At 32.8% G+C, this 27,823-nt stretch overlaps 1 protein-coding gene across 3 annotated transcripts in view; it reads right to left on the bottom strand.

Moving 5' to 3' along the window:
* The window catches only part of LOC106473410 (kinesin heavy chain-like), a 113,044-nt gene that overhangs the window by 70,523 nt on the left and 14,698 nt on the right, over positions 1-27,823 (bottom strand). For 2 of the 3 annotated variants that reach the window (XR_002608989.1, XM_013934125.2), the window contains exons 2-8: positions 23,595-23,668; positions 15,330-15,434; positions 14,259-14,307; positions 10,360-10,415; positions 9,316-9,403; positions 2,540-2,664; positions 1,062-1,166 (exon numbers count right to left, since the gene is read on the bottom strand). Coding sequence is in view for 2 of the 3 variants with exons in the window: in XM_013934125.2 (XP_013789579.2) it covers positions 1,062-1,166; positions 2,540-2,664; positions 9,316-9,403; positions 10,360-10,415; positions 14,259-14,307; positions 15,330-15,434; positions 23,595-23,660 (594 nt within the window). In the remaining variant the exon portion in view is untranslated. Of the gene's footprint in view, positions 1-1,061; positions 1,167-2,539; positions 2,665-9,315; positions 9,404-10,359; positions 10,416-12,223; positions 13,356-14,258; positions 14,308-15,329; positions 15,435-23,594; positions 23,669-27,823 lie in introns of those variants that run through there. The other variant, XM_022379848.1, reaches the window with a different exon arrangement.

A 27,823-nucleotide genomic window follows, 5' to 3' on the forward strand; every position in this document is an offset into this window, starting at 1 on the left:
AAAGAAAGTTTGCAGATAGAAGGCAGGACTGAACGAGAAAGTAAGTTCCATATTAGAAAGTTCTTTCAGATACCAAATATTTATACACTCTGATTATGGAGACGTGTTAAGACCTGCCATTGCAAAACAAAAGAATATAGATCAACCTAGGGTAACAAGACCATTCATAAAAAGACTTGCAACAAGTCATACCCCAGCCAGAATAAGCAAAGTGCTGCACTCTCCAACCGCTAAGAATCCACAGTGAAAAATGCCATCCATGTGTGCCAGGTAGAAGTGTGCAATATAATCAAGAAGAATCTCCATCTGGAAAAGCAGCACAAGTGTACACAATTTGCTTCCACGATATATCCATTCATCTATCATATACCTCAAGTAGCTGGAGTATGAAATGGAATTCATGCTATTCCAAATGAAGGCATAACCAAATGCAGTGCCTATGGATGCTAGAATGGGCACTCAGAAACAAACATTCTTATACAATAGACTGAATATGTAAACCATTCAGGAAGGTGTGGGTGCTTTGGAAATGACAGCTTTATGATAGAGCCTTATACAATGGAAAAACAAGCTGCAGGGTTATTGTTAAGATACACGGTCATCATATATAGAGCACAACTGGATATGGTGACATGTTGTGAGATTCCAAAATCATTTTAAATAATGCACTCAACCATGTATATAAAAATCAATGAATAAAAGCTCTTATTATTATTATTAAAACAACTCTACCATGCATACACATACCTTAGTAGTTTTAGTTATCTAAAACACTAATGTAAATCAAAACCTTTTCAAGATCTAGTTAAACTTTATTGCACTAAATTGTTCCTGACATTCAAAATAGTCAATATCATTCTACAACTTCATGTAATTGTATTTACTGTTGTCAAGGAATGCACAATCTACCACAATTACTTAGCAAATTTGAAAAAAATAACTGTTACATCCTATAAACACAAAATCACAGTACACTATAACCTACAACAATGAAAACTAGCAATTACAGTACAGTGGTTTCTGAAAGAGCACAATAAAAATAGAAAAAAATTATTTCTTACATTTCCATCAGCTAGTGCTGAGATAACATTGCCCAGGGCAGACAGAGATTTGTTAATATTCTTGGCTTCATCCAAAACCATTCCTTCAGCCCCTGTTTTACTCACCTATAAGAAAAGCTTATTACTGAAATTTCAAATACCAGAAAGTCATAGAACCAATGTCTATTTACATAATCTAAACAGAGGTAAGACAAATTAGTCTATTTAGAAAATCTTCATGATCAACTTATCCTGTTTCTCATCGTGGTTTAAGAATGCCCCATGCCTAGCTATGTGATTTTTAAGTGAAAAAAACATGAAAAATGTTTCAGAAACATTTTATGAAGAGAAACTATAACCCAAGAGAAAAATTCTACAACTTATTGGAGAAGATTAATTTGATGAAGTCCTGTCTCTGAGCTGAGATTTTAATCATATGCTACAAAACAAAAACTAAATATCCAAGATGACCTAATAAATTTTTTAATACATGGGTTTCACTGACTACAAGAATTAAAAGTTCAAACCTTTTATAATTTGCCTCAAAAGATTTTAAAAGGCATTTGTAATAAAGATTGATGTGGGTGAAGACCAGGCTAAAATACAAATAAAGATCTATTTGACCAAGCCTATAATTTGTTTTAACACTATTCCTTTTATTCTTATTGATTTGGTTATTTCCTCATTACTTGATATCATAAAACATCTAACTGGTATTAAAAATTCTCCTTTTTTAGAACATTTTTTGAAGTTTCACTGTTATTACTATATCTAATTTTACATTTAATAATTACAATACTACAAGCTACTTAGTAATGTTCTGGCATTTCAAAACCATACAATACCTTATGAATATTCCTCAGAAATAAAAATTTATGTATGAATTACATATACAAAGTGACAATTACATTTTTTGCTTTTCAGAGGCTTGCAAGATTTTTTGCTGAAAAGAAAATTCTACATCAAAATGAACACAAAACATTATTGTACAATGCACAAAATAACTAACAATGAAGCATAGGAAACAACAGAACAACAATGACAAAACACTAGAAAACAATACTAATCCAATATCACAATTATGCAATAAGAAGGACCAATATGTTTTCTAGATTGAAATTGCTCAGTTAAAAATAGTTATTTTAATATATAACAGTGCAAAATCATTTTTGAGTGATTAACGTTTTACAGGAAAGTGATAATCATCTTCTTTATAATCCAACTCATGTTTTACCACAAAATATTTTCATTTTTTAAAGTAGAATTTAAATTATACATTCTACAATCATGCAAATGTATCAAGTGACAAAATCATAAACAAAAATATAGTGAGTGTGTGTGTGTGTGTGTGTGTGTGTGCAAGCTGTACATGGTCAAAATTGCCTGTATATTTGTGATCAAAAGAAAGTTTTTTACAAAGTTTACAGAAAAAACAGAGGTGGTAAAGAGCTCAATTAAATTATCTTATCCAATGTTATGTTCTTGACATTAATGCTTACTTTTTCACTTCCAGCTAAATCCACCAAGTAAAGTTTACCACTAAGTTTCTTCTGATTCTCCATGTGCTCTTGTTTAACATTGATTAGGAAGACACTATGACTTCTAGAGCTATGTTCATTCATGTCTAGGATTATAAAAACAAAATTCCATTTTTGAAAATCATTATCAGTGACGTAATTCTTACATGATCTTAACTTTTTTACATATATTTCCTTAATAAAATTTCCCTTTTTATCATCTGAACACAAGAGTATCCTTATCAATCATGATAAAAATATATTAATGAATATTAAGAGTTACACTACTACACAACATTACTTTTGGACGGTTTGCAAAAGTACATGTATTTTTAAATCATCTACTGAGAATAAATCTTATACTTCATTGATACTTTGAACAACAGTAGAGCAATGACAATAATCACAGTTATGATATATCAATGCAAAGATACCTTTACAAATTCTTATTGATACATAAATATCAAAGAGAGAAACTCAGACACTAGACTGTTAAAAAAATGTATACAATTCACAATTTTAAAATACATAGAACAGTAATGTGCATAAACCATGAAACCTCAAATCCACAGACTGGCACATTAATGAGCCTCACTGATTTACTATACAAACAAGATGCAATAAAATATGTTATCATAAAAAAAGATATTAGTAGATATAATAATCAGATAAAATTAATATCCAGCTTTTCTTTTTTAAATCATTTTTCCATTATAAATACTATCCTTCTAATGATGAATCACTTTACATAACTTGTATGATAAATTTGCATTCCTACATTCAGTGAAAAATATCTGTTTAGACCAAAATTTTTATTTTTGGTGTAGTATTAAACACTTATTAAAAGTCTATTTATATCATTTCTTATTTGTTAACTTGTACTAAGAATAATTATTTCTCAAACAAATTGTATATATTATCATGATTACTCTTATATAAATGTATGTTATATCTCTCCCCCTATATAATCAGCATTTGCCTTTCTGGTATTGCTTCAATATCACAAAATTATAATATTTAAATTGAGTAATTTATCTTAAGCACAGTAAAACATTTAGAACAACTTATAATCATAACTAATGGTATTAACACTGAATAAATATTTCAGAGATTAAATTTTTCTCAATTCATTGACTCTCAATTATTTACAATAACTGAATTACCATTACATTCTCACAATAATGTGCAGTACTTTATAAAAAATCAAAAGTCTCAACATTTCAGATTCTTAATACACATTTCACACTTGAAATACAGTTAAAAACATTGCAGTTTATCTTTCCTGAAGCATCTTAGGTTTTAAAAAATATTATCACAGTACTCAGAAGGATTTATCACTAAATAGTTTAACACAGTCAAAAATTAATTTCAGTTATACACAGAAAACATTTTGGGGTTTGGGGAATTATATCACCAAATGTAAGTGCCTGTAACAGTCATTAGTATTAGGAGTACCAATATATTAAATTACAAAGTAACTTTGACAAGTCTGTCCCATCAATTAAGGTTTTCCTTCAGAGCTAACTATTATTGAGTCACACCAATAGATGAATATGTTATGCTGCAATTAGTCTATGATACACTATATAAGCAGAGCCTATGTAGATAATATCCCTTTTGCATTGATAAGTTCTTATGTGACATACATTTAACTTATTCTTCCAATTAGAATTCCTATACTGTTATGAATTTTCCTTAGCAATTGGTCAAGTTAATATTTAAGATTGTATACAAACCACTCATAGCATCCACAGTAACATAGAACTAGTAATAGTAAGAACTAATTCACTGATAATAAACAATTCAGACAGATATAGCACCATTCCCAAATTTATTAGTGAGCTCTAGGGAATTGTTCAATAATATGATTTGTATTACCCAAAATATAATTCTGAGTAATGTAAGCTCACACAAGTTTGCGTTGTTGCTGTTTTATAGACTTATGTTTGTTGCTTGTATTGTTCTTTTTGACAAATATACCTCACATGCAAAAAACATTACATAGTAAAGCTAAATTTGTGGTGTTATAACTGAATCCTTATTTCAAGTTTTGGTAGCCAAATATACTAAAAATAAATGAAAATGAAGTAAGAATAAAAATCCCAATTATTTTCTGATGTTTAGTTGACCAATGTGTGAAAACCTACACAAATTTAATAGTACAGAAAATGCTGTTTGGACAGTTTGTTGTGAATATAGTAATCTAGTATTTCAAGATCAACACTTCTAATATGTATTCAAAACACTTCAAGTGAAGAAAATTAGTGTAAAATACATTGTGCATGAGAGATATTACCTGGTACGCCATCATGCAACAGAGTTTGTTCCCATGAAAAAACAAAACATACATTCATAGTTTTCCTCAGCCACTCACAAAATTAAGAGTTCTCACACATGTAAAAAATACCAACTTTATCTGCATAACGAGAGCATCATGATTTGTGATACTGGTTTCTTTTTTCATTTTATATGTTACGGGAAAGCTATCACCCCTACCACTTAGTCCTAATTGTTAATGTCCTATTCTTTACACCATCAGATCATGTAACCTGAGACAAGTTACAGCTATATTGTCTATTTAGAAAAGTACCACTGAGAAACAACAAATCATTATAAATAAGTGAACAAAAGAAATGCCAAGAAATGTATAAAACTACACTTCTTGTAGCCTAATAAAACTTTGGAAATAACAATTAATTAGAATTACATAAAACATGAAAAAATCCCAAGACTTATTGAAAACTGTTATTTTAAAATGCAGAAATATTCATAACTATATAATGAGCTGTTTTTTAAAACCACTTGCTAGGTTCCTTACTAATCTTTGTACTAATAAAATTTCTATAACACAATAGACATTCTGTGAACTGAAAAACAAACAACTCACCTGTATTTCATAAACAGTGTAAATTAAGTTTAGAAAAACTGAAATTTTAGTACAGCTAATTTCTGTTGTATATAGGTTTCTGCAAGAATTTCAACAGTGACAATATATGGAAGATAGTTTCAACATATGTGAACTGAAGATAAATAATATAAAACTAAATATAGTACTGTGCAAAAAGTGTTAGGAAAAGAGAATATTTTGTCATTCTTTCCATTTTATGGGGCTAATTCTTCCATACCATTACAGAATGTAAATTTCAACATTATGGTAATGCTTCACTCATCCCTGTTGACAATTGAAGGAGCCAGGGTGAGAATACTTATCATTCTTTAGAATTCCCAAATACCTGTACTAAGGGCATGTCATAAGTATTCTGCTTAAATGAACATACTGATCAAATTTAGGGTTTGAAATAACTGTCATGGTATATATATATATATAGAAAGAAGCTAGTAAGGAGCTAGCATATGGTACCAGTATATACTAGAAGAAATCAATTTAATAGCACTCCTCAAATAAACCTAGATAAAAACAGTGTTTAACACTATATATTAAGTTTTGTTCTCATGCCACAGCCCAAAAAGCATAAAGAATTGTCAGTAGAGCAGATAGTTTGCATAAAAGCTTTACATGATGCTGGTTGGACTCTCCGACAAATTTCTGCAGACTTGAAATGCTCCCCAAACACTGCTAATTATACCCAAGATCGTGAGACTGAGACAGGTAAATTTGAAAATAAGAAAGGAAGAGGCATAAAACCTAAACTCAATGATACTGATGTTAAGTATCTTCGTTTATGCAACCTTCGGGACAGAAGGAAGACTGCCACTGATCTCAAGCATGAGATAAATGACCATGTGCCAAATAACAAAAAATGTGTCCAGATATACAGTATCAAGAAGACTCAACAAAAATTTAATATTTGGTCATATAGCAATTGAAAAACCTTTATTTTGATCACCAAATATTGTCAAAACACTGAAATTTGCTAAAAATTACAAAAAAGTGGACTGTTGATGATTGGAAAAGGGTGTTATGAATGGATGAGTTCAAGTTTGAAATATTTGGTTCAAAGTGTAGGTTGTACCTCTGGTGGAAGAAAGGTGAAAGCTACCTCAATGCATTGCACCTATCATGAAGCATGGAAGAGGCAATGTGATGGTTTGGGGGACAGAACCATTATTCCATCTATTTGCAAATATCACCAGCACAAGTACCATCAGATACTGATCCATCATGGTATACCCAGTGTTTTGTGTATTATTAGTAAAAGATTCTACTACCAAGAAGATAATGACTCCAAAAATTCATCCAACCTGTACAGAAATTACTGAGCTAAGAAAGAATCTGCTGGAGTCATTTAAATGATGCAATGGCCACCACAGAGCCTCAATCTCAACCCAGTTGAGCAGATCTGGGATTTGATAGATCAAAAACTTTACAAATTAAAAGTTACTTCCAAATAAACTTTATGGGAGTGTTTTAGAAACATTTGGAGTAAAATCCCAAAGGACTGTCTGCAGTTATTAAAGCAAAAGGGGGACACCCAAAATATTAATTGTTTGCTGAACTTGAGCACTTTCACCAAGTTTCTGTTGTACTAAATCAGAATATTAATAAAATTTTGATGCTTCATCTGTGATTTACCTTCCATGGTTCTTTGAAAGTAGCCTGAAATCAATGTTTGACTTTGTCCTAACACTTTTGGACATTACTGTACATGTGCACAATCAGAACACATAAACAGTTTGTATGACCATGTTTACAAAAAATCAAAACCTTTTATCATTTATAGTTCATTTTACATCAGAATTTAGATTTTTTGCATTCTTGACAGTGAATTGAGAAATAAGTGATCTCATACCAAAAGCATTTTCGCCTGATTTCAAATCAATGTGTTAAATTGGACACATAACTGCCATAACAACAGGGGTCTCATGCTTCTCACCTAACAACCAAAAGAACTCTCCAGGAGACAGGGTGTATAGGAAGAAACAATTTCAAATTTCTTTTATTCAGGAGCTCCATGTAGTAAATAAGTAATAGTTTCTAGAAAAAAAACCAGCTGACCTCACAAAAACTAGTCATATTCAATACAGATTGAAAGTACAAAAAGTTGCAATCTTACTTGATTTTTTTTCCGAAAATAAAACTGTTATTCATGCAATGAAATAATTGCAGAATATTGAAAGCATTTATAAACTCTTTTTGTAATGTATGTTTTTAACATTCTTTATATTATGTAATAAAAACTAACATCAATCCAAATTTTGTGAGGGTGAACTTACAGTTGGAGAAAAACAATAATAATTATTCGTAACATAAAAGATGATTCATAATATAAATTAAATACAAAAAAATAATTTGCTTGAAAATACACACACACACACACACAATAACAAATTTAAAATATCTTTGAAATTCATGGTTAGTAGGTGAGAATCTGCTGGAATGTTTCTTTGCGAGAGATTTTTTTATCCCGCTTTAATTTCTGAAAAAGATCAAAGATTCACCAAAATGTTGATTTAAAGAAACCTTCTAGAAAGCTGTGTATTTTATATTTCATAAATTTTCTATTTCTTCACTTCTTTTATCCTCAAGAATATAGTTTGGTTCACATAAAACTATGCTTCTGGTTATTCTTGGATCTTTTATTTCTGTCAACAGTGCCTGAAAATAAAACTGACCCAGTTTAGGGAACATCTTTTTAATCCAAAAATTGTCCTCTTGAGTGATTCATTCGATACTTATGTCGAGGTGTCTAAATAATGAAATAAAAAATTTTCCCAGTTATATCAAATTGACCCTGTACTTGGTAATAATAGATATGTGTATCTTTCAGTTTAAAGTATTATCAACTGAAATACAACAGAAATCTTTAATTAACAGTTCAGCCTGTAAAAAAGTTATCCCCTTAGCTTTCAGTAGGCACTTAACTTCAATAATACTATCATACCCTACAATGGCATCTGGGGAGGCTGCTAACTACCCTTTCTCTATGTCCACATTCCTGTACTTGGTTTTCAGTTTTATTAAAATAATCAAACAGAGCATTTCTTTTATTGCTTTAACCATCAGTTGCAGCATTGTTACTTTTTTCCTTATAAGAGTTGTTGTACTGACCTTCTTTTCTTTCAATTTCAAGTTGTTGCTCTTTTGTGACCTTAAATTATTTCCCAATTCATTTTTCAATTCTAGGAACTCTTGAGTCTGGAATAACAAGCTTTTCTGACTCAGGCCTATAATCTTTCATTCCATTTTATCCACAAATAGCAGTTTCATGACTTTCTAGCAAAGCTCATTTGCCACAGGAGCTAAAAGTCTTTTGCAAACCATCATCCTTTGAGTCTTAATTTTGATTGTATACTTGTGTAAGTCTAGCATTAGAAGCTAATATGTTCCATTACATTTTTAAGGTTGCTATAGTATCATATGTATAATATTTTAGTTTCTGTATATATTCTGAAAACGAAAATCACTTCCCCCAAAGCAACAAAATAGTTTTATGCAATATTACAGGAGTTATTTTTTTAAACCGAACTTTGATTTCAAGGGGGTAAGTTGTGTCAGAATTTCAGTATTTATTGCTCAAATCCCCTTTTTCTTGTTGGTTAAAATATCTTCAAGATTTTGGAGTATGACCCAGAAAGAGAAATCAGCCACAATTTATGCCAAAAGTATATTATAGCACTAATTTCACATAAAATATTAGTTTTCAATTCTGTGGCACACAAGTTTCAAAACATAGGGAATAATAGTAGTGAAAGAACATCTTGTCAGGTAATGCTACTTAAACAAAAACAAAAACTAGAAAATCCTTTCATACTATTATATAATTCATTTCACTGTACAGAAGAATAAAATAACTTACTTGTGACAGCTATATGTCTGTTGGATTTCCCCTCATCAATAACTTCCATCACTTCTTCAGGGCTGGTTACAAACCTCTCTGTTGCCCCCTGATATTGACCAAAGTAACATTTATAAAACAAATACATGTTGATAATATAATGAATATTTTCATAGGTGTTAATAATCATCAGTTTCCTTAAAAGGATCAAAATTATATAATCTGAAATAATCATAACATTTACTCTTAGAATGTTTGCAAATACATTAAAACACATGTATCTAATAAACAAAGCACACAGCTTTTTTCTCAAAAGAATAAACATGAAAAAATGTTCTCCAGTATAATTTTATAACATCATTTTCTGAGCATTTTAATTCAACTTAAAGCAGTTTATGTTAAATTAAATTTTCTGTTGCATTAAATGCTTACAACTCATGACTCATTGATGTAGAAACTTATCAGAAGAAAGCAAAAACAAAAATTTAATGTACTCAAACTTACAGTTTAACTAATATCCCAATATTTAAAATAGCAATGTTTTCAACCTAGAGAAAAACTATGATAAATATTCAAAATTAACAATCCATACAAAGTCAACTACAAGGCATTTCTAATCTCAACTTCCACAAAAGAACTAGAAGTATTTTAAAATGAGATTGAATATAAGTGTGTCAAATATCAAGTGTGATATAAGAAAATTATTGTATTAAATGTCATCTGGTTTTTAAGCATAACTTAACTATGTATATCAAAAAATATGAACTGAAAACAATTGCAATACCCAATACACAACAAATGTTGACAATCCCATCAACAAAAAGTTCAAGACATTTGACAAAACTTAAGATAAGTGAACTTGATAAATTAAAGTTATCATTTTCTTCATCAAGTAGAAATATCAATATTTCAACATGAATTCTTCAGTCATATTTATTATTGACACTAAATTTAAAAGTTTTATCTTGTGAAATTAGATATATAGTTGTCATACACAATTATAGCTACTAAATATATTGTAACATAAAATAGCAACTAATTTCATGTATTAAAAGAAAATCTTACCTTGACATAAGGAACTCTGTTTTTGTCTTCATGAACTGATAAGTTAGTTTTTGTAACTGGAAAAATCATATGTTAATATGTTAGTTTATGAAAATGATATAAAAACAGTGGCATATTAAACTTTATTTCACACTGAAATAATCTTCACTGATTTTGGATTACAAAAATAAAGGGGGGGGCTCTAATTTTTAAAGAGTGAAGAAAAACTGTCCTTGACACTTACAACTGGTAATGTGGAGCTATAAGTGGTACCATATTTTCAACTTTTGTTCCCATTATTAAAGTAGGTAGATGAATACAAAAACATATATCTATTTAATCTGTATAGCTTAGTACACAAACAGTTAATTTAGTTCAACAAGACCTTAAAACATTTTTCAGTTGATGTGTAGATAAATTTGTGTAATAAATTATGCAGGTAATTATTTAAAATCTTGAAATATCCTTGTATTAAGTATGCAAAGGTTAACGTTTTCGTAAGTCGAAAATGTATTTCCAATAATACTGCCACTCACACTTAAAGCTATTACTCGAATGCTAGGGTTTCTTTTCCTTTGCACATCTAAGCATTGGTCTGATTTTTTTCTAGCTTGCTCCAGTCAGTCTTTTATTCCCCACTTAATTGCCCTTGGCAATATCTGTTTCCTGACACTCTCCACCTACTTCAATGCACCCAATATCTTGGTACTATATAACTATATACAAGCATGCCCTTCAGATAATATTGTCACTTTTTCAAGACTGACCCAATCTGCTGTCTCAAACATTGGCTCTTAGTGGGGAGGAAGGGTGGGAGAGTATGGAAATACATACTTACCTCCACTTTCACTACACGTAGAATCCTATGCTGATGAGGTGGAGGAGTCACTGAGGGCATTATCCATACAGAATTTGTTTGCATAAATTGTGGTCGTCCCAATAGAAGATTAGTACCCTAGTAGAGGAACCGCACTACATCCAGAATAGGTATGTTTTTTTACTCGGAACCAAAATCATGCACCGTGGGTAGAATCTGATGTGATCCGTCATCACCATTGACCAGGCTTAAACCAGGTAGACGAGGTCCCACTGCTCCAGGTTGGAAGTACAGGGCCATGACTGCTAAATGAGTGGATCCCAACCTGTAGCTGTGGAGTGATGCATTCCGAGCCACCAGAATCATGACAAGAAGGTAAGCAACACCAAAGTGGACAAACCCTCTCCTCAACCTGAAGAAGTCCAGAAGGCAACACCCCAAACTCAGAATGATGGGATTCTGTATGCCATACTCAACCTGAGGAAACAGAACTCATCAGGTCTGGTAGAATTATATACACTCATCCTCACTCCCCCAACTGTGTGGGCAAGATAAATTCCACTTGCCTCCAGAATTGTGGTGAGGAGGTGGAACAAACTGTGCTCAACCTAAAACCCACGATAGGACCACTCTGCATTCAGAATTCCAAGGAGACAATGAACTCTCTTCCATGAACAATATACTGAACCAATGTTGATCAAAAAGAAGGGCCATGCTCAACCCAACCAGATAGCTGAACATCAAATCTGAACCAGTGTTACGAGTAGATTCCCACATAGGCTGGTGCCACTTCTACTGACATCTGGAAAAAAAAAAAGATACAGAGTTCTGGGTAAGAGTGCCCCAACGTTGCCCTCTTCTCCAGGAGTGGAGGAAAGTCACTTGAAAATTCTGAAGAAATAATCTCTGTCCACCACCGCAATGACTGGAAAATGGGAGTGGTAAGGACTTCCAAGCCCCGCTAGTAGAATCTAGGGGGTAATGCACTTTGGGGAATCCTGAGGAACAATGTTCTGGAAATAGTAAAACAGTTGAACCAAATTCCCTAAACTTTAAAAGGAAACTGACCTCGATTTATGCAATCCACTAATTGGCAGGGATGGGCAGGATCCTCTTATGCTTTACTCGTGATATTCCATGTGTGGTAGTCAAGCATAGTACAGTAATACTACTCGGTCTGCCTCTAGGTGGTCTTATGGAACACTTCATTTCAACAAAGCAACCCAGATAAAGTATACTGTGTTTGTGGTTGCTAGTGCAGATTTGGTTTGATAAAAGTACACCTGACTGGGCAAGAGCATTTGCCATAAAGTGGAATCCTCAGACAAAGAGGTAAGGGACCCTGAAAATGAAAGAAGAGATTAGTAATGAAAATACTCACCCCTTTGTATGATTTAGCAGATGTGGTTAATATAGCTACATGGGGTAGTCAAAAACCCTCAGAAAAAGATACTGCCAGATCATACAAATATGGTGAGATAAAAGTATTGGGGGAGGCCCACACTCCAGCCTGCACAATGTCCACTGGCAGGCAATTCAATTGAGCCACTAATGACATAAAAATGTGATGAATCTGATGAGATATGACTTGCAGAAGTCTCCTTCCCCAAAGAAGCCCAGAATAAGCAATGTAGATCAATTTTCTTACCCACCTCATCAAGGTAACTGGGGATAAATCCAGGGAAACTGAATGGACACAATGAATAAAAAGCTTTAGTGATTGTGTCCAAAAGCTTTAGTGTGGTCAACCTAACACCTCAAGGCCCTCAATGGATCTACTCGGTCTTTGAGGTGAGAAATATCAGTCAGACGAATCAGTGAAAAGGAATTAAACCCTTCCCTGGTTACCAATGTCTTAGGTAAGAAGGACATAGGTAGAATGATAAAGCATCCTGTGCATGTGCAGTGCAAATAACTTGGACCGGCAAAGCATCATTGTCCATCCCTAGGCCCTTGAATTCCTGATAATTGAGATATGCAACCCATCCCTGAGGTGAGGCATTCAAGAAAAGATGGATCTCTGGATAAGGTGGTGGCAGAGGAACACCGATCATACAATTGTTCCAATCTAACCACCACTCAACGTTGAAGATGGTGATCCTGAATAAGAAGACTGGGGAATCCAGTGGATCACTGTTCATGATACTTTGGCCACATAGAGACCACTGAAGGGATTTCATTTGTGCTCATCCCAAAGGAATGAGGGACTCAAGTGATGCCCATATCCATAAAAAAGAAAGAAACATCCGTGCAACGGGAGAAAGAGACATGAGTAATAGATGGACTGCACGACCCATAGCATGGAGCCTGAAGAAATTAAACTGTATATAAAAAAAAAAGATAAGTTACCCAGTCACAGCCTCACCAAAGTTTGAAGAACAGCAACAGCATAGAAATCTATCCAGATCATACAGGGTGTAAACAGCTATCCAATAAAGGTAATGAGAGATGAACGTATAAGGTGTAGTCCACAATCTTGACTGAAGATTTTCTTCCAGCAGACGACAGAGATGAAAAACTAGGGAAAAGGTAAGGTGCCTCATTTGATGCAACAACACTTGGAACAGAGTTCGAGTATAAGGAGATGATGATGAATAAGCCAAACTCAATTTGTAAGGTTGGAAGAAGAAAGGTCACAAACAGAGGAATGTTGCCAGGGGATGAAAAGATAGAAATGGAAACCACGGAAGGAAGCTGTGTGAGCAATGTTACAATGAATAGAATGTATGGGACATAGAAATCTATCCAGATGATACAGGGAGAAAAGGAGGGAGATGAAAGGAAGCAAAATTGGTGAGAAGAAAGAATTTCCCTCACAACCCGCTGAAGTTTTGGAGAGGAAAGATTTATCCGGATAAATGAGAACAAAGGTGGAATGGTAAAGAGAGCATGAAAATTCAATGGCAACCACAACACCCACAAGCGAACAAGAATAGGAAATAAGTCATAAGGGGCATATGAAACAAAGAACAGAAGGGCTGTCAGATGTTAAGTTACGTCCAAACTTCTATCTTACCAAGTTTAAAACATAATACAAAAATTGTGCTAAACAGTTTAATATAAAAGAACATATAAAGTTATGAAATTAGACTTATTAACTTACCATCTAAAAGATCCTTCACCTTGTCAAGATATATTTCAAAATAAGATACCTAAAGAAAGAAACTTTATAGCTGTATGCTGTATCTAAAACAATAATTCTGCTATACATTCCACCATTTTTTTTATAATAAAAAATTGTATATATATACATATACATGCTTGTATATTCGTTTACATGAAACATTTTTTGCACAACCATACATTAAATTTCAGAAGTTTGTTTTACAAAATTATTTGAATGTTGCTGTAAAAATTGAATCTCAAAAAATTTTTCATGTAAACAGAACCTTCTTACTATAAAATGTCTTCTGCTTTGATGACATACTTTTACAAACCAATGAAAATTTCTAAAAACTGTCTGCATCAAAATTATGGTTTGTAGAAAAAGAATAATAATGGTATTATATACCTGTTGCATTGATTTAGTAATGCCTCATCTTGATTAATTTTGTTTTAGTAAGAAAAAGAACCCACAATCGACGAATGTTTGCTGTCACGATTGTTGTTTGATTGATTTTATTCATATAATTTGAAAAAAGCTTTTGTTACAAAATGATTATGATTTTATGATATTTCACTATGCATACAATTCAGTATATTTAGAGGTTGGTGCATGCATATGATAGTATCTCCTGTGTAAGAAAGTTGATTCTCATGAAAAATACTTTGTGCTAATCATACTTCACTATAAACATAACCAATGATATACAGTATGTATATTTATTCTAATTATTTCACAAATACCAACCTTTATTAAGAATACAACTTGTGTTTCAAGAAGAAAAAAGGAACATCAAAATTAAAGTTCTTTAAATTTAAAGTCAAGTACTTGTAGCCATGTTTAATTGATATTAATTTATTCTTTATATCTAACAATAGTAAAAGATACTCAATAATATATTTAAAATATAGAAAAGTATATATATCACTGATGAATACAACCAATAAAATTATTTGAAGACACTTAATCATGCAAAATTTTTTACAAGTTTTCTATCTACATATAGAACAAAAATATGTAAAATAATCAATAAATAAGTCTTAAAGAGCCATGGATAGAATTTCAGTTTACCTTAATATGGAACTCCACATTTTCATCCATGGAATAAATGTAATTAAATATATCATTAACAATACGTGGAATTACGCCCTGTTTGATTGGATCCTCCAACACACCCTGTAGAATAAAACAAAAAAACATTTGGTTTCAATTTCAACAAATGTGAACACTACTGATGTATAAAAATGGCAATCTATACATTTACCTACTTTTATAGATATGGTGGACAAGCACGTAGCATGGAAGTACAGTTACTGTATGTGTGTACACAGAATACAATGATCAATTGTATTTAATACCAAGAACACAATATTTCTCTGATGAAAAATCAACAAAAACATTTAATTGCATAAAATTCTCAGTGTACAATAAAAAAGTACACACATTATTAGTATCTTTTGAAATGTTTTACCTACAAGCTCATCCTCATTAAAAAGAAGACAAATGTTTTGAATTATTTGAGTTTTAGGCTAAAATAAAGCAACTGTATATACAAAGGGCTGGATCTAGAGTTTAAGGGGCCATAGGCAAATATGGCATGCAGGGCACTCTTGGCCCCTTATATAAGCAATTCTAAACTAGCATCCAAAGGAAAATCGACAACCAGTCTAATTCCTAAAAAATTATTTTCAAACATTCTTTAAGTAGCATATTTATTTTCAAAATTCATTTATACAATTCATATACTGACATTTGGAATAAATAAAGAATAGTTACGAAATGAAAAATATATCATTGTATATGTCAATAAATGAAATACATACAAACTTTTAATTCAACTCACATAAAATATATTTACACTACTCACATTATTTATTTTATAACAATGATTTTCTACTCTACTGCACACTAAAGTCTTTGATCAGATCAGAAATGTTTAGAGTTTTATACATCATTTTCTACAGATAACATTGCCAGCATATCTAATCTTTCCCGAGATATGGTAAAACTGATGTAAGTTTTGATAAGCTTAAGACCAGAAAAACTTCTTTGTGCTGAAGCAACAGTAATTGAAATAGTCAGAACTATGGGAACTGCTACACATACATTTGGTTAGATCTTATGGATGCTTTTTTAGACTCATTAGTACAATCATCCTCACTTCATAATTGAACATTTTATATTTATTTGAAAGTTTTAACTCAAAACCTGTTTCTCTATATTCATCAATCCATTTTGAAAACTCTTTTATGTGCTTTACAGTGTTATCCAAATGCATAATTTACTAATAGTATTTACATTTATTAAAGTATCATACAATACAATAAGAGAAACTAAAAAATCATGACATAATTTCATCGCATTCACTATGAAGTTTGGGATCTCCCTTACAACTTGCCAATAGTTCCAGTAAAGCATCACAGATCTCTTTGAGCTGAAATTGAACAGCTTTCACACTATCCAAGCAGCACTTGCCATCTACTTTCTGAAAGTATGTTTTTAGGGAATATCTACCTTTTCTTTTAATACATGTTATCTGCTTGAAGATGCTGAAATTAAAGAATAAAGCCTTTGAAGTAAGCCAAAAATATTTCAGCCCTTGTACAAGATGAAGCAGCATCTCTCAAGGTTGAATTCCAACTGTGACAACCATGGGGACAGAAGAAAGTTCATGGATTGATTTGAAATATTCTTGCTTTTACACCATTCTTTTCACCATTATCATAGCCTTGTCCATGACAATCTTTGATGTCCAAGCCTAGGTTTTCTATTTCTGCCAAAATGATTTTAGATAGCCCTATACCTGTAGTTTCTAGCACAAGCATAAAACCAATAAAATGTTCTCCAATCTCCCCAGCACTGCATACAACATGGGGTAATATCATTGTCATTTGTTCAATATAACTCATGTCTCTCACACAGTTTAAAGTAAATGTGAAAATTTTCACCTCCCTCACTTTCTCTAATATCCTACCTTTCACTTTTTTAGCCATTAGATCAATTAATTAATTTTGGATGGTCTTACTGAGTGTGTATTTCATTCCTTATAACACTACCTAAATGTTCTTGTATGGCAAGATAAAATTTAGCCAATAAGTTAACCAATCAAAGGAAATTGCAACAATTTTTACAGGCCCATTCATATGTTCTTCAGCACTAAGAAAGGCTAAGCTATGTGATGCCACAAACTGCACTATAGCAAGGAGTCTTTCTGTATTCAATTACATTGTTTCTGTAATTCCATTTGAGTTTGTGCATGTTTGTTAATTGTATTCCCACTATTTAGTCACTTTTCAAAGTCTAGCAATTCCATTACACATTCTTTATGTTCTTTATTATTTCCATGTGATTTTCAAGTCAAACTCAGGTTTTTTTCCAGTCTGAACAACCTTGAGAACTAAGAGCATTCCTTGTTGGTAATTTTGAAAATAAACAAGCAAAGCAAAACAGACAGTCATTACTTTGAGAATACACCAACCAATGCTTTTCACCATTACTTAAAATACATTTGTAATGATATGAACTAAAATGTATTTTTTCATTATCTATAGGAAAGTTATCATTTTCTCTGAAGATGTAAATCAAGCCTTCTTGAATAACATTACATACTTGATTATTGTTTAAGGCAAAACCCACTCACCAAAATCATCTGAATTGATAAAGTAAACAGAACTGCCTTCAATATTATCAATTGTTTCTGCTGAAGAAATTGAATTACCACTTACAATTGTATCCAAATCCTCACATCACACTGAGTTATTAGGAACACTTATGAAAGTTTCACTTTGCTTTCACAATATTTATCACATTCTTATTAGATTATTCACACATTTTCCTTATCAATATTATTAGAATAAGTTCTCTCAACACTATCTTTTTCAAATATTTGTTCATAGGCCCTTTCAAATGTGTTATTAAGTTTTCCAAAGCAGCACACCTCTTTCTTTTCAAAGATCCAGGTTCATATTTTCTACCTTTTTCATGATCTCGGCTTGCCATTGGTGTATAAAAGGTAAGAAGATAAGAACTATTTTTTAAATAAATTCTAACTAGATTCTGCAGATGCAGTCTAGAACTAAATTTTGAATCTCTAACTTATAAATTTTATTAACCAACAAACTCATGCAATGCATAGTGAGAGGTTTTTGTCTATAAAATTTTGTTACTGTTCTTGCTTCACTCAATTAGTTTTTAAGCTAAATACCTTGTCTCCATGATTACTGTTTGTTAATATACAATAATATTATTGGTCCATTTTATTGTTGTTCTTTCTACTCACAATTATAACATTCTTTTGATCTTGTATTTTCTATTGTTCTTAATTACTGTTATACAAATATATGATTTGGAAATGAAATTTTTAACAATTATGTGTTTGTTTTTGTCCAAAATAACATGTACTTCAAAACATTTCACTTAATACAAGTGTGTCTACCTTCAAAGTATATATAAAGAATGTGTGTGTAGACTGTAAATCCAATCAGTACCACTAGCAGCCACCTCTACTGATTGGTGCATGGCTAGCCATGACTCGAGTTGTGAAATCTATGCATTTTAATAGAAAAATAACTTTTTTCTTAACACATCCAGCTTCATTCCTAGTTTATTAAACCATTTATATTAAATATGTGTTTAAAACAGGTTTTTTATATTCTTAAGTGTGTTTTTTTTTTTATGTCTTAGGGCCAAAATTTTTACTGTAGGAATGCATCACCAATTATATAATGGAAGACTATGGGAAAACAAGTTTTGCTTTATGGACAACTTTTCTAGAATGTGTTCAAGAAGGTGGGTGTACTAGATACATTCTAGAATTTTCTTCTCTAGAACTTATTAAAATCCTCTATTCTGGAGAACTTGCTGATTCTCTCATTTTGGTCAGAATATGCGAGTCAGACCACAACTCACACAAAATAAAAGTTGTCGCCATGACAATAGTCAAGGTGACTCTGTAGCAGCCAACACAAAACTAACAAGTAACTAACTAGCATGCTCATGAAACATATACTTAATTGAGAATATGATCATGAATAATTATTTGAGGATTCAACATTAAGATATTGTAGTGTAAAATGCATAACAGATGCAGCATTAAGTAGAAAAGTTAAATCATCTACACATGTCAATGCTTATACTCTATAAAAGGACTACTAAAATTGAGTTTTCCAAATATATTTTTACTCTTTGATTACTAAGTCAGGCCGCGAGGCTATAGGCAGTCATCTAACTCACCTATAACTAGATCCAGCTCTGTATGTATGTGTGCATGCATGTATATAGAATACAATGATTATTTGTGTTTAATACCAAGAATGCAATCTTTCACTTTTTCTTCTGTTGAAAAATCTACAAAACACATTTAATCGCATAAATTCCTCACTGTATAATAAAACAGTACAAGCATGAGTAGTATCTTATGAAATGTTTTACTTAGAAGCTCATTTTCATTAAAAAAGAAGACAAATATTTAGCTCTACTTGAGTTTTAAGCTAAAACAAATGTTTAATTAAAACTTGAAATAAGTTTTAATCTGCAAAATCAGTCCATCATTTTCATTTATAATACTCCACACTTTACCTGCAAAGTGAATAATGAAAATATTTTTGCAAAAGTTGAGTAAAAAATAACAAAACTAATTAAGCTATTTTATAATCAATGTATACAAATACACTTGGCATCAAAATGTACTTAGTAGATCACATTTCAATATTAATATCATATAACCTAAGAATTACCTTTTAAGTTTTAATTTTATAAGGAAATATTTTTAAAAAATCCTCAATCTCTCCTAGTATGAGAATTGTGATATTTGATCTCTAGGTCTCACCTCTTCTCTAATTATTTACCACCCCACTGAGAAGTATGGAATTTAACATAAACTGCTCAGTATAATATAGTTATTACTCAGGCAAAGCATAATTTTTATTGCCTTCCCTCTTATTTGTTTACAGAACTATTAACTACAAAATCAGACCCACTTGCCATGCCCACCTATCACATCCTCTCTTTCACAAATTGTCAATACTTCTCTATGATGTTTAATACAATATTATTTATAACCAAGAGAAAGCCAAAGTTTCAATCTATCAAAAGATGTATTATATTATGTTGTTTTTGGTACAGGAATTGTCTGTTTTGCTTCCAGTTCATAACTTTATTTCCATGAGAAACACATCGACTAGCTTAGTTGAATTTTTAACAGTTCTTATCACGTAGTTACAAACCCAGAAAAATTATGATAGTTATAGGGCACTGTTTGCTTTTTTTATGTGTTATTATTCTGTGTTTTTAGGTACATTATTTAATTCAATAAAAAGGTATTTAATATAGTAGTACAATTAGTATAAAAAAGTAGGTTTAAGTTTCATTGACAGTCCACAGCAAAAACACCATAGGTTAGATTAAATAAAATTTCTTCACAAGCTATGTTTGTGAGCAGCTTGTGCATTATATAATTCAATACAGTAATGTGAGATGAACATTCACTGAGTGGTTTACAACTTGTATGGCAGGATTATTAGTTAGGCATGGTTCAAAAGTCAATAAAATTAAACTATTTAGGATAAACAACTGTGGCTTCCTGTTATACTTTACAGTCATTCTAGAGAGAAAAATGGGCAATTTAGATTTATTTCCTAATTTTTAATGGTGGTTATGAGTTTGGTCAAGTAGACCAACCCCATACTGAATCAGGGAAGAGAAAATAACCAATACAATATAAAGCTTTTTTGGAAAAAAAAAATGTTTGACATTTATTTAGGAGATTTAAGAGATTACACAAATGACATTTGACAATTTTCAGATGAAGAAAAGTATTTTTAATATTAAAATGAAATCCCTTTGAATGTTAAATAATCAACATTTTGAGTATAAAAATTTATGAGCAAATCTTTGATTAAAATACTTAATTAAAAAATCTGATTTTTGTGTACAAGTCTTGCAATGATTACTAATAATATGTGAAATTTTGTGAAGATACACATATTACCAAAAGTTATAGTATGACTACTGTCACAGATACTTTAGTGATTACTAACTAGGTGCAAAGCACCTCTCCTATATGGAAGAGAGATAAACCAATGAACAGTATTTAATAAACAACATTCCCCTGCAACAGATCAAGAATAGATCAAGAACAAGTGATTATATTATCTGAACAAGGTGCTTATATACTGTACCAGGACAGAGGGTCCACTGACGTGGGTGAAGAGTGTTGTAATGACAAGGGCATTTAAGTGGGGTATAAAAAACTGGAGCAAGCAAGACCAATGCTTAGATGGGCAAAGTCAAGGTCGAGGAATAGCTAAAGTGTCAGCAGATGGTGTCATGAAAGAAATAGCTCTTGGTGTAATAGTTGATCAGTCTCTTAGGCCATCCAAACAGTGTGCTGTTGTTCATGGTAGGGCAAATAGGATTTTAAGTTGTATCTACAGAAATATTGAATACATGTCTATAGAGGTTATAATTTCATTGTATAGGTCACTGGTTATGCCACATTTGGAGAACTGTGTTCAGTCTTGGGATCCTTACCTTAGGAAGAACACTGAATTGTTGGAAATGGTTCAAAGGAAAGTTACTAGAATAGTACCTAAGATGGAGAGGTTGTAATAAGAGGAGAGGTTGAAATCTCTCAAATTGTTCTCTCTTGAAAAAAGAAGAGTTAGAGGGGATCTGATTGAGGTGTTTAAGATTGTAAATGGAACTGATAGTTTTGATGCAACATATTTTTTTCATACTTAACAGTGAGAACAGTAGGACTAAGGGACACAAATATACATTTTGGCAGTGTAGGATTCATCTTCAGCTAAGACAGTTTTATTTTTCTAACAGGGTGGTTGGCCTTTGTAATGGGTAGATGCAGTTAACATAAGTAAGTTTAAGTGAAAGCTTGAGAAGTATATGAACGATAAGGGCTGGTTTTAAGATTTTTTTTGTATGTCTATTTATTAATTCATAGTTTTTGTTTAGTTTAGAGGATGGGCCAACAAAGATGGACCAATAAGTCCCATGTTCTCCCAAAATATTATGTTATGATGATTTTGAAACAGTACTCAATTGGAAAGAACTTGCTACCTAGAAATCATTTAAACTGGTTGTCAAAAAAAGTCCTTAGGAAATCACAAAAATGAAAACTAGGCTGTGATGATTGATAATATGCTCAAGAATTACTGGAAAATGTGGTCTAGGATGTCACTAAAGAAGCACTTGTTACACTCCCACTTAGACTTCTTTCCAAATGATCTAGATGCAGTGAGCAATCAGCATGGTGAGTACTTCCACCAACATATTTCTACAATGGAACAGTGATATCAAGGATGATGGAATCCTGCAATGGTGGGAGATTACTGTTGGTTCTTTCAGCATGAAACTGAAAACATACACAAAAGGTGCTACAAGTCAAGTAGATATTTTGTAATAGAAAATAATGACATGAGGAAAGTTTTGAACATACCTGAATGTATTTTTACTATATAATCTTATTATACTCATTGCTTCCTTAAATTGGTATTGCTATTTTATGTTTTTTAACATTCTTAAATGCAATTTTCAATGAATAAATAAAGTTATTAAAGGAAAAGTTATTTTCATGATATATAAGAATATTTTGATTAAATCTATTATAACTTGAAAACTAGAAGTTTTTTCTAGTAGCAGGGAAAATTTTTTTTTGCTCGGTGTTATTGTAGAATTTTCTTACAAAATTCGAAACCCAATAAAGCATAAGTAATAAGAAAACCCAGAGTCTTATTCAAGTAATAATAATTTTACTGTGGTGACAACACTGTTTAAATTCTAACTGGGGATGTGCATAATAAAAGAGTAACTGGCTCCTTCTTGCCAAACCCTTATGGCTTTTGGATATATGCATACTGGGTTTTTTGGGTTATTTTTTAAAGAATGCATGAAGCAGTGGAGATTTTTCCTATGAGGGCACTGCTCTGGCTTGGATTAGGATATAGTTTCACATTCCTTTGTTATCCTCTACACTCTACTATGTGAGTTTGTATGCATTCATAGAAAAACCTATTTATCCATTTTTTTATACAATCTCTATTAAAAATATTCTTCCTCTGAAACAGTTGTGACATATTCCTCAAGTAATAAGTCTCTCTATGGCAGCATTATACTACTGAATGATTGAAAAGTCCCACTAGACCAAATATATAGGTACTAAACATGTTACCTGTGGCCTCACAAATCACTTTGTAGCCACAAAATACTGCATTATCAAATGGAAATAACAGTTATAAATTGTGATTAACCCTTTGTCATTTGTTTAAATTATCTAAAGCTCAAAGACAAATAAAGCAACAGTCTTTATGTCCCACTACTTACCTCCATCGTGTGTGTTTTTCCACTAGATGTCTGTCCATAAGCAAATATTGTTCCATTGTAGCCCATAAGAACATCTGCAAAAGAAGTTTTAATAGTAGAAATTGAGAAAATATTTATAATTCATGAGGTAAGAACTGTATTTGTTACAAATGCTCAAACAGTGTTTTAATAAAACAGACCCAATATTAACTTATTTTACTAAAGAGTGAAAATCAGACGTATATCAGCTTGGACACATATTTTTTACTTATCAGCAAATTGAAGTACTGTAAGAGTATTATGACTACAATATGAATTTATTCAAATTCTTGCACTGCCCATTAGTTACAAATAAATATTTGCAGATTTTTATAAGCATTTATGTTATTGAGGAATACTCAGAATTTTTTTTAATGAGCAACAAAATATATAGATCCTGTTACTTCTACGCAGGAAATTTTGCATGAAATTTCTGCGTCTTTCCGGGGTATTTGGATTATATCTATTTGTCAGCCTAGGAAAAATTTAAAAAATAAAATGAAACCTAAGCAAGTTTTAAGTCGTTTGTTAATTGATTAAAAAACTCTGAGGCTAAAAATATGTGTATTGAATGCAAGCTTTCAAGCTCATTTACAAGTTCTTTATCAAGTGAAAGGCCTTTTGTGTAATTAGAATAGGTCTGGTTATCCAATACTTTTAAGTAAATCTTTCAAATAACACATCAACATATAAATCAACTTTTTCAAAAACTATCACATATCTTTGCCACTGGAGGTTTTCAAGTGATCACATAAGACAGTTTTACTAAAACTGCACTATCAATTTACAATGTCTAACTTGTTACTCTCTTCTGGTCTGGAAACTTTTATGGACTGCATTTGCCTGTTAACTTAAGGATGATGTTTAGAACTGCTAGAGAAGGTCTTTCTTCCCCATATCAAATATCTTGAGCTGTAGGATACAATATATGAGAAAGATGCAAATGATAGAAAAATCTGAGGAACACAGAACCCTTAATGGTTTAAAATAACAACCGAAGCAAAGGGAAGTTGGAAAAGTGAAAAAAGATAGTAGCAGTAGAAGAGAGCTAAGATGTACATTAAATATCTGAGTTCAGTTGTTCGACTTTATGGAAACATTTTCTTATTGCATATTTCTTGAAAAGGAAAGGAAACCATATTTGATTGAAATCTGTGCTTTCGTTGAGATGCACGGTCAACTGGATAGTCGTGAGTTTCCTTATTTTTCAGTGATGCATGGAGTCAAGAATTTGACATTCATTCCAGATGATGATGATACAATGGGGTTAAAGTTATTTTCAGCTAAAGCTAAATTTGTTAGATATATAGTAGCCTGGTGCAATGCTCTATCTAATTCTTCTATGTAGTAAATAGGCTTCAAACTCCAATGAACATTGCCATTTTCCTTACCAGAGCTCATGATTATTACAATGCACCACTGACAAAAAGGTATTCGAACAAGAACCAAGCCATGAACAAAACTCCCACAACTACATGTACTGCATCAGTCTATGATGCAGTTAGTATTGTACTATTGCCCTCCATCAATAGGAGGGTAAATTTTCAGATAAGAAAAATGTTATCTTCAGAAATGCTACTCACCTCTCCACAGAACTAACAGCTAAAATCCCACATTGTGTATTGACTGGTTGAGATAAAGAAATTAAAGATGGGTTATTTTCTGATAATTTAGTTTCAGAAAAGGAAAGTTATCATTTTCCTAATCTGAAAATGTATTTCCAAACATACTTACCTCCGCTGACACTTATAGCTATTTCTCAATCTTCATCTTTGCCATCTAAACATCATGTTCGCTTGCTCCAATCTTTATACTCCACTTGACTGCCCTCGGCAATATCTAATTTGCAAAACCTTACACCTACCCTCACACAACCTCTATGCAGGTACTGTATATAAGTACTTGCACCCTCTATCGTTGTACTGTATATAAGCACCTCATTCAAATAATGTTATCACTTTTTCAAGACTAACTCCATCCCAGTCTCTCTAACACCGGCTCTTACATACATACCTCTGCTCCGACTTATAACTAAAATCCCACATTGAGAAGGTGGAGGGGCCAGTGAGGGCACTATCCATACAGAAACCATCTTCATAGATCATGGGTGTCTCAACAGAAGACTGGCATCCCAATGGAGAAACCTCACTACATCCAGAACACATATGTTCTTCACCTTGAAGTGATCACCACTATAGGCCAGCCACTACCAAATAGCTGAGGTTTCACTGTTCAGGGTTTGAATTAAGGGGTCTTAGTCCCTATATCTCACATTGGTGGCAAGGGCAATTGGATCACAACATATATACTTATGAGTGGATTCCAACCTGTAGCCATAGAGTGATCCATTCTGAGCCACCAGAATCATGAGAAGAAAGTAAGCAACACCAAAGTGAACAAACCTTCTCCACCACCTGAAGAAGCCCAAAAGGCAACATCCCAGGCTCAGAATGAGGGGATCTTGTGTGCCTTACTCAACCAAAGGAAACAGAACTCAACTGGTCTGTAATTAGGAACATTCATACTAACTCCCCAACCGTGTGGGCAAGGTACAATCCACTTGCCCTCGGAATTATGGGGAGGACGTGGAACAACTGTGCTCAACCAAGGAGCCATGATGGGGCCACTTCACGTTTGGAATTATGAGGAGACAGTAGACCCTCTTTCATGAACAATGTACGGAAACTATATTGATCAAACAGAAGGGTCATGCACACTCCAACTGGATAGTGGAGCATCAGATCTGAACCAGTATTATGAGTAGGCTCCCAAGTAGGCTGGTGTCACTCCTACCAATATCTGGGGAAAACATCCAGAAAATATGCACATCCAATCTATAATTGGACATGCCAGATGGTGTACAGTAGATAGGACATGTCAGGCAATATTTGGTGGGTCAACTCCAGACCAAAACCAGTGTCACGAATTTGTCATCCAGTTCACAGTAGGAGGAGGGTCCCTAACAATCACATGTTTGAGGACTTACGTTGGTTGGTCCTACACCAATCCAACACCAGATTGCCTGGGAATCAATATCCAAGCAGCAGTAGGATAAACAAAAGCCAGCCAAAAGGGTGAACTACATGTGATGGATTAGTCCTGTTCAAAACCAGGTGGAATCAGGAATTTTTCTTCTGAACTGTGATAGGAGGAGAGTACTCACTATCTATACAAAACTAACACCACCACTCTACGCTTGACTGAGCGGAATCATCACACTCAGGAGGAAGCCTCCATTGTCTATCACCACAGCTACTAGAAACTGGTAAGTGGCATGGACTCCCATACTCTGCTGAGAGAGGGGATAGAACAATGAGATGGGGAGTCCAGAGGAATGCAACACCATAAGACAGAGCAGTGGGTGACCATAAAAACACTATTTTGAAAGCAGGCTGGTCTCAGTATATTCAACTAGGAGCGAAGGGATGGGCAGCAATAGCAACACTGCTTTACTTGTGATAGTCCATGAGTTGGTACAGTCTGTTACAGGCTTTATTTATGAAGCAAGATACCACGAGGCAACCTTCAGCAGTCTTGTGGAACACTCTGTCTCTTCGGTGAGTGTTATAGACCTGTATGGTGCAGATTTACCTCGATAGGCATTACTTTACACAGAGTAGGATCCAAGAAAGGAGAAAGGGTCACCAATAGGGAAAAAAATAAAAGGAAGAACTTACCCTTTCTGAGTCGAAATGATGTATAAAGAATGGCAATTTGCGGCAAGTGACGGCCAGATGAGGAGGAGATTGCTAAACGATGCAGGTAGTAGGCTATAAATGTGTGAGCCCTGGTACACATGCCAGCCATCACCATCTCTTCTAACAGAGGATGGAAGTGGGCATTCAGGAAATAGGTGAGATGACATATCTGGTGGGAGGAGACTTGGATAATGACACATAAGCCGGCAAATCCACCCAGTAAAAGTGATAGGAGAAAGATCACTGGTAGAGAAAGTGGTCCACAGTATAAAAAGATGGGAATGAGATCCATGGAAGGAAGCAGTGTAAATGACATAACAATGCAAAGCACATACTGGACAAAGAAGATCAGGTTCAGAAAAGGAAAGGCAAGAGTAAGGACACGACAGACCTCACTAAGATTCGCATTAGGCAGGGGAATAAGATAGGGTGGACAAATCAGGCAAAATGAGAGACACAATATGGAAAAGACAGGAGAGAAAAAACTGCTAGGAGAGCAGGAGAAATGAAAGG

Source organism: Limulus polyphemus, unplaced genomic scaffold (genome assembly GCF_000517525.1).
Source record: "Limulus polyphemus unplaced genomic scaffold, Limulus_polyphemus-2.1.2 Scaffold5, whole genome shotgun sequence".
Lineage (NCBI taxonomy): Eukaryota > Metazoa > Arthropoda > Merostomata > Xiphosura > Limulidae > Limulus > Limulus polyphemus.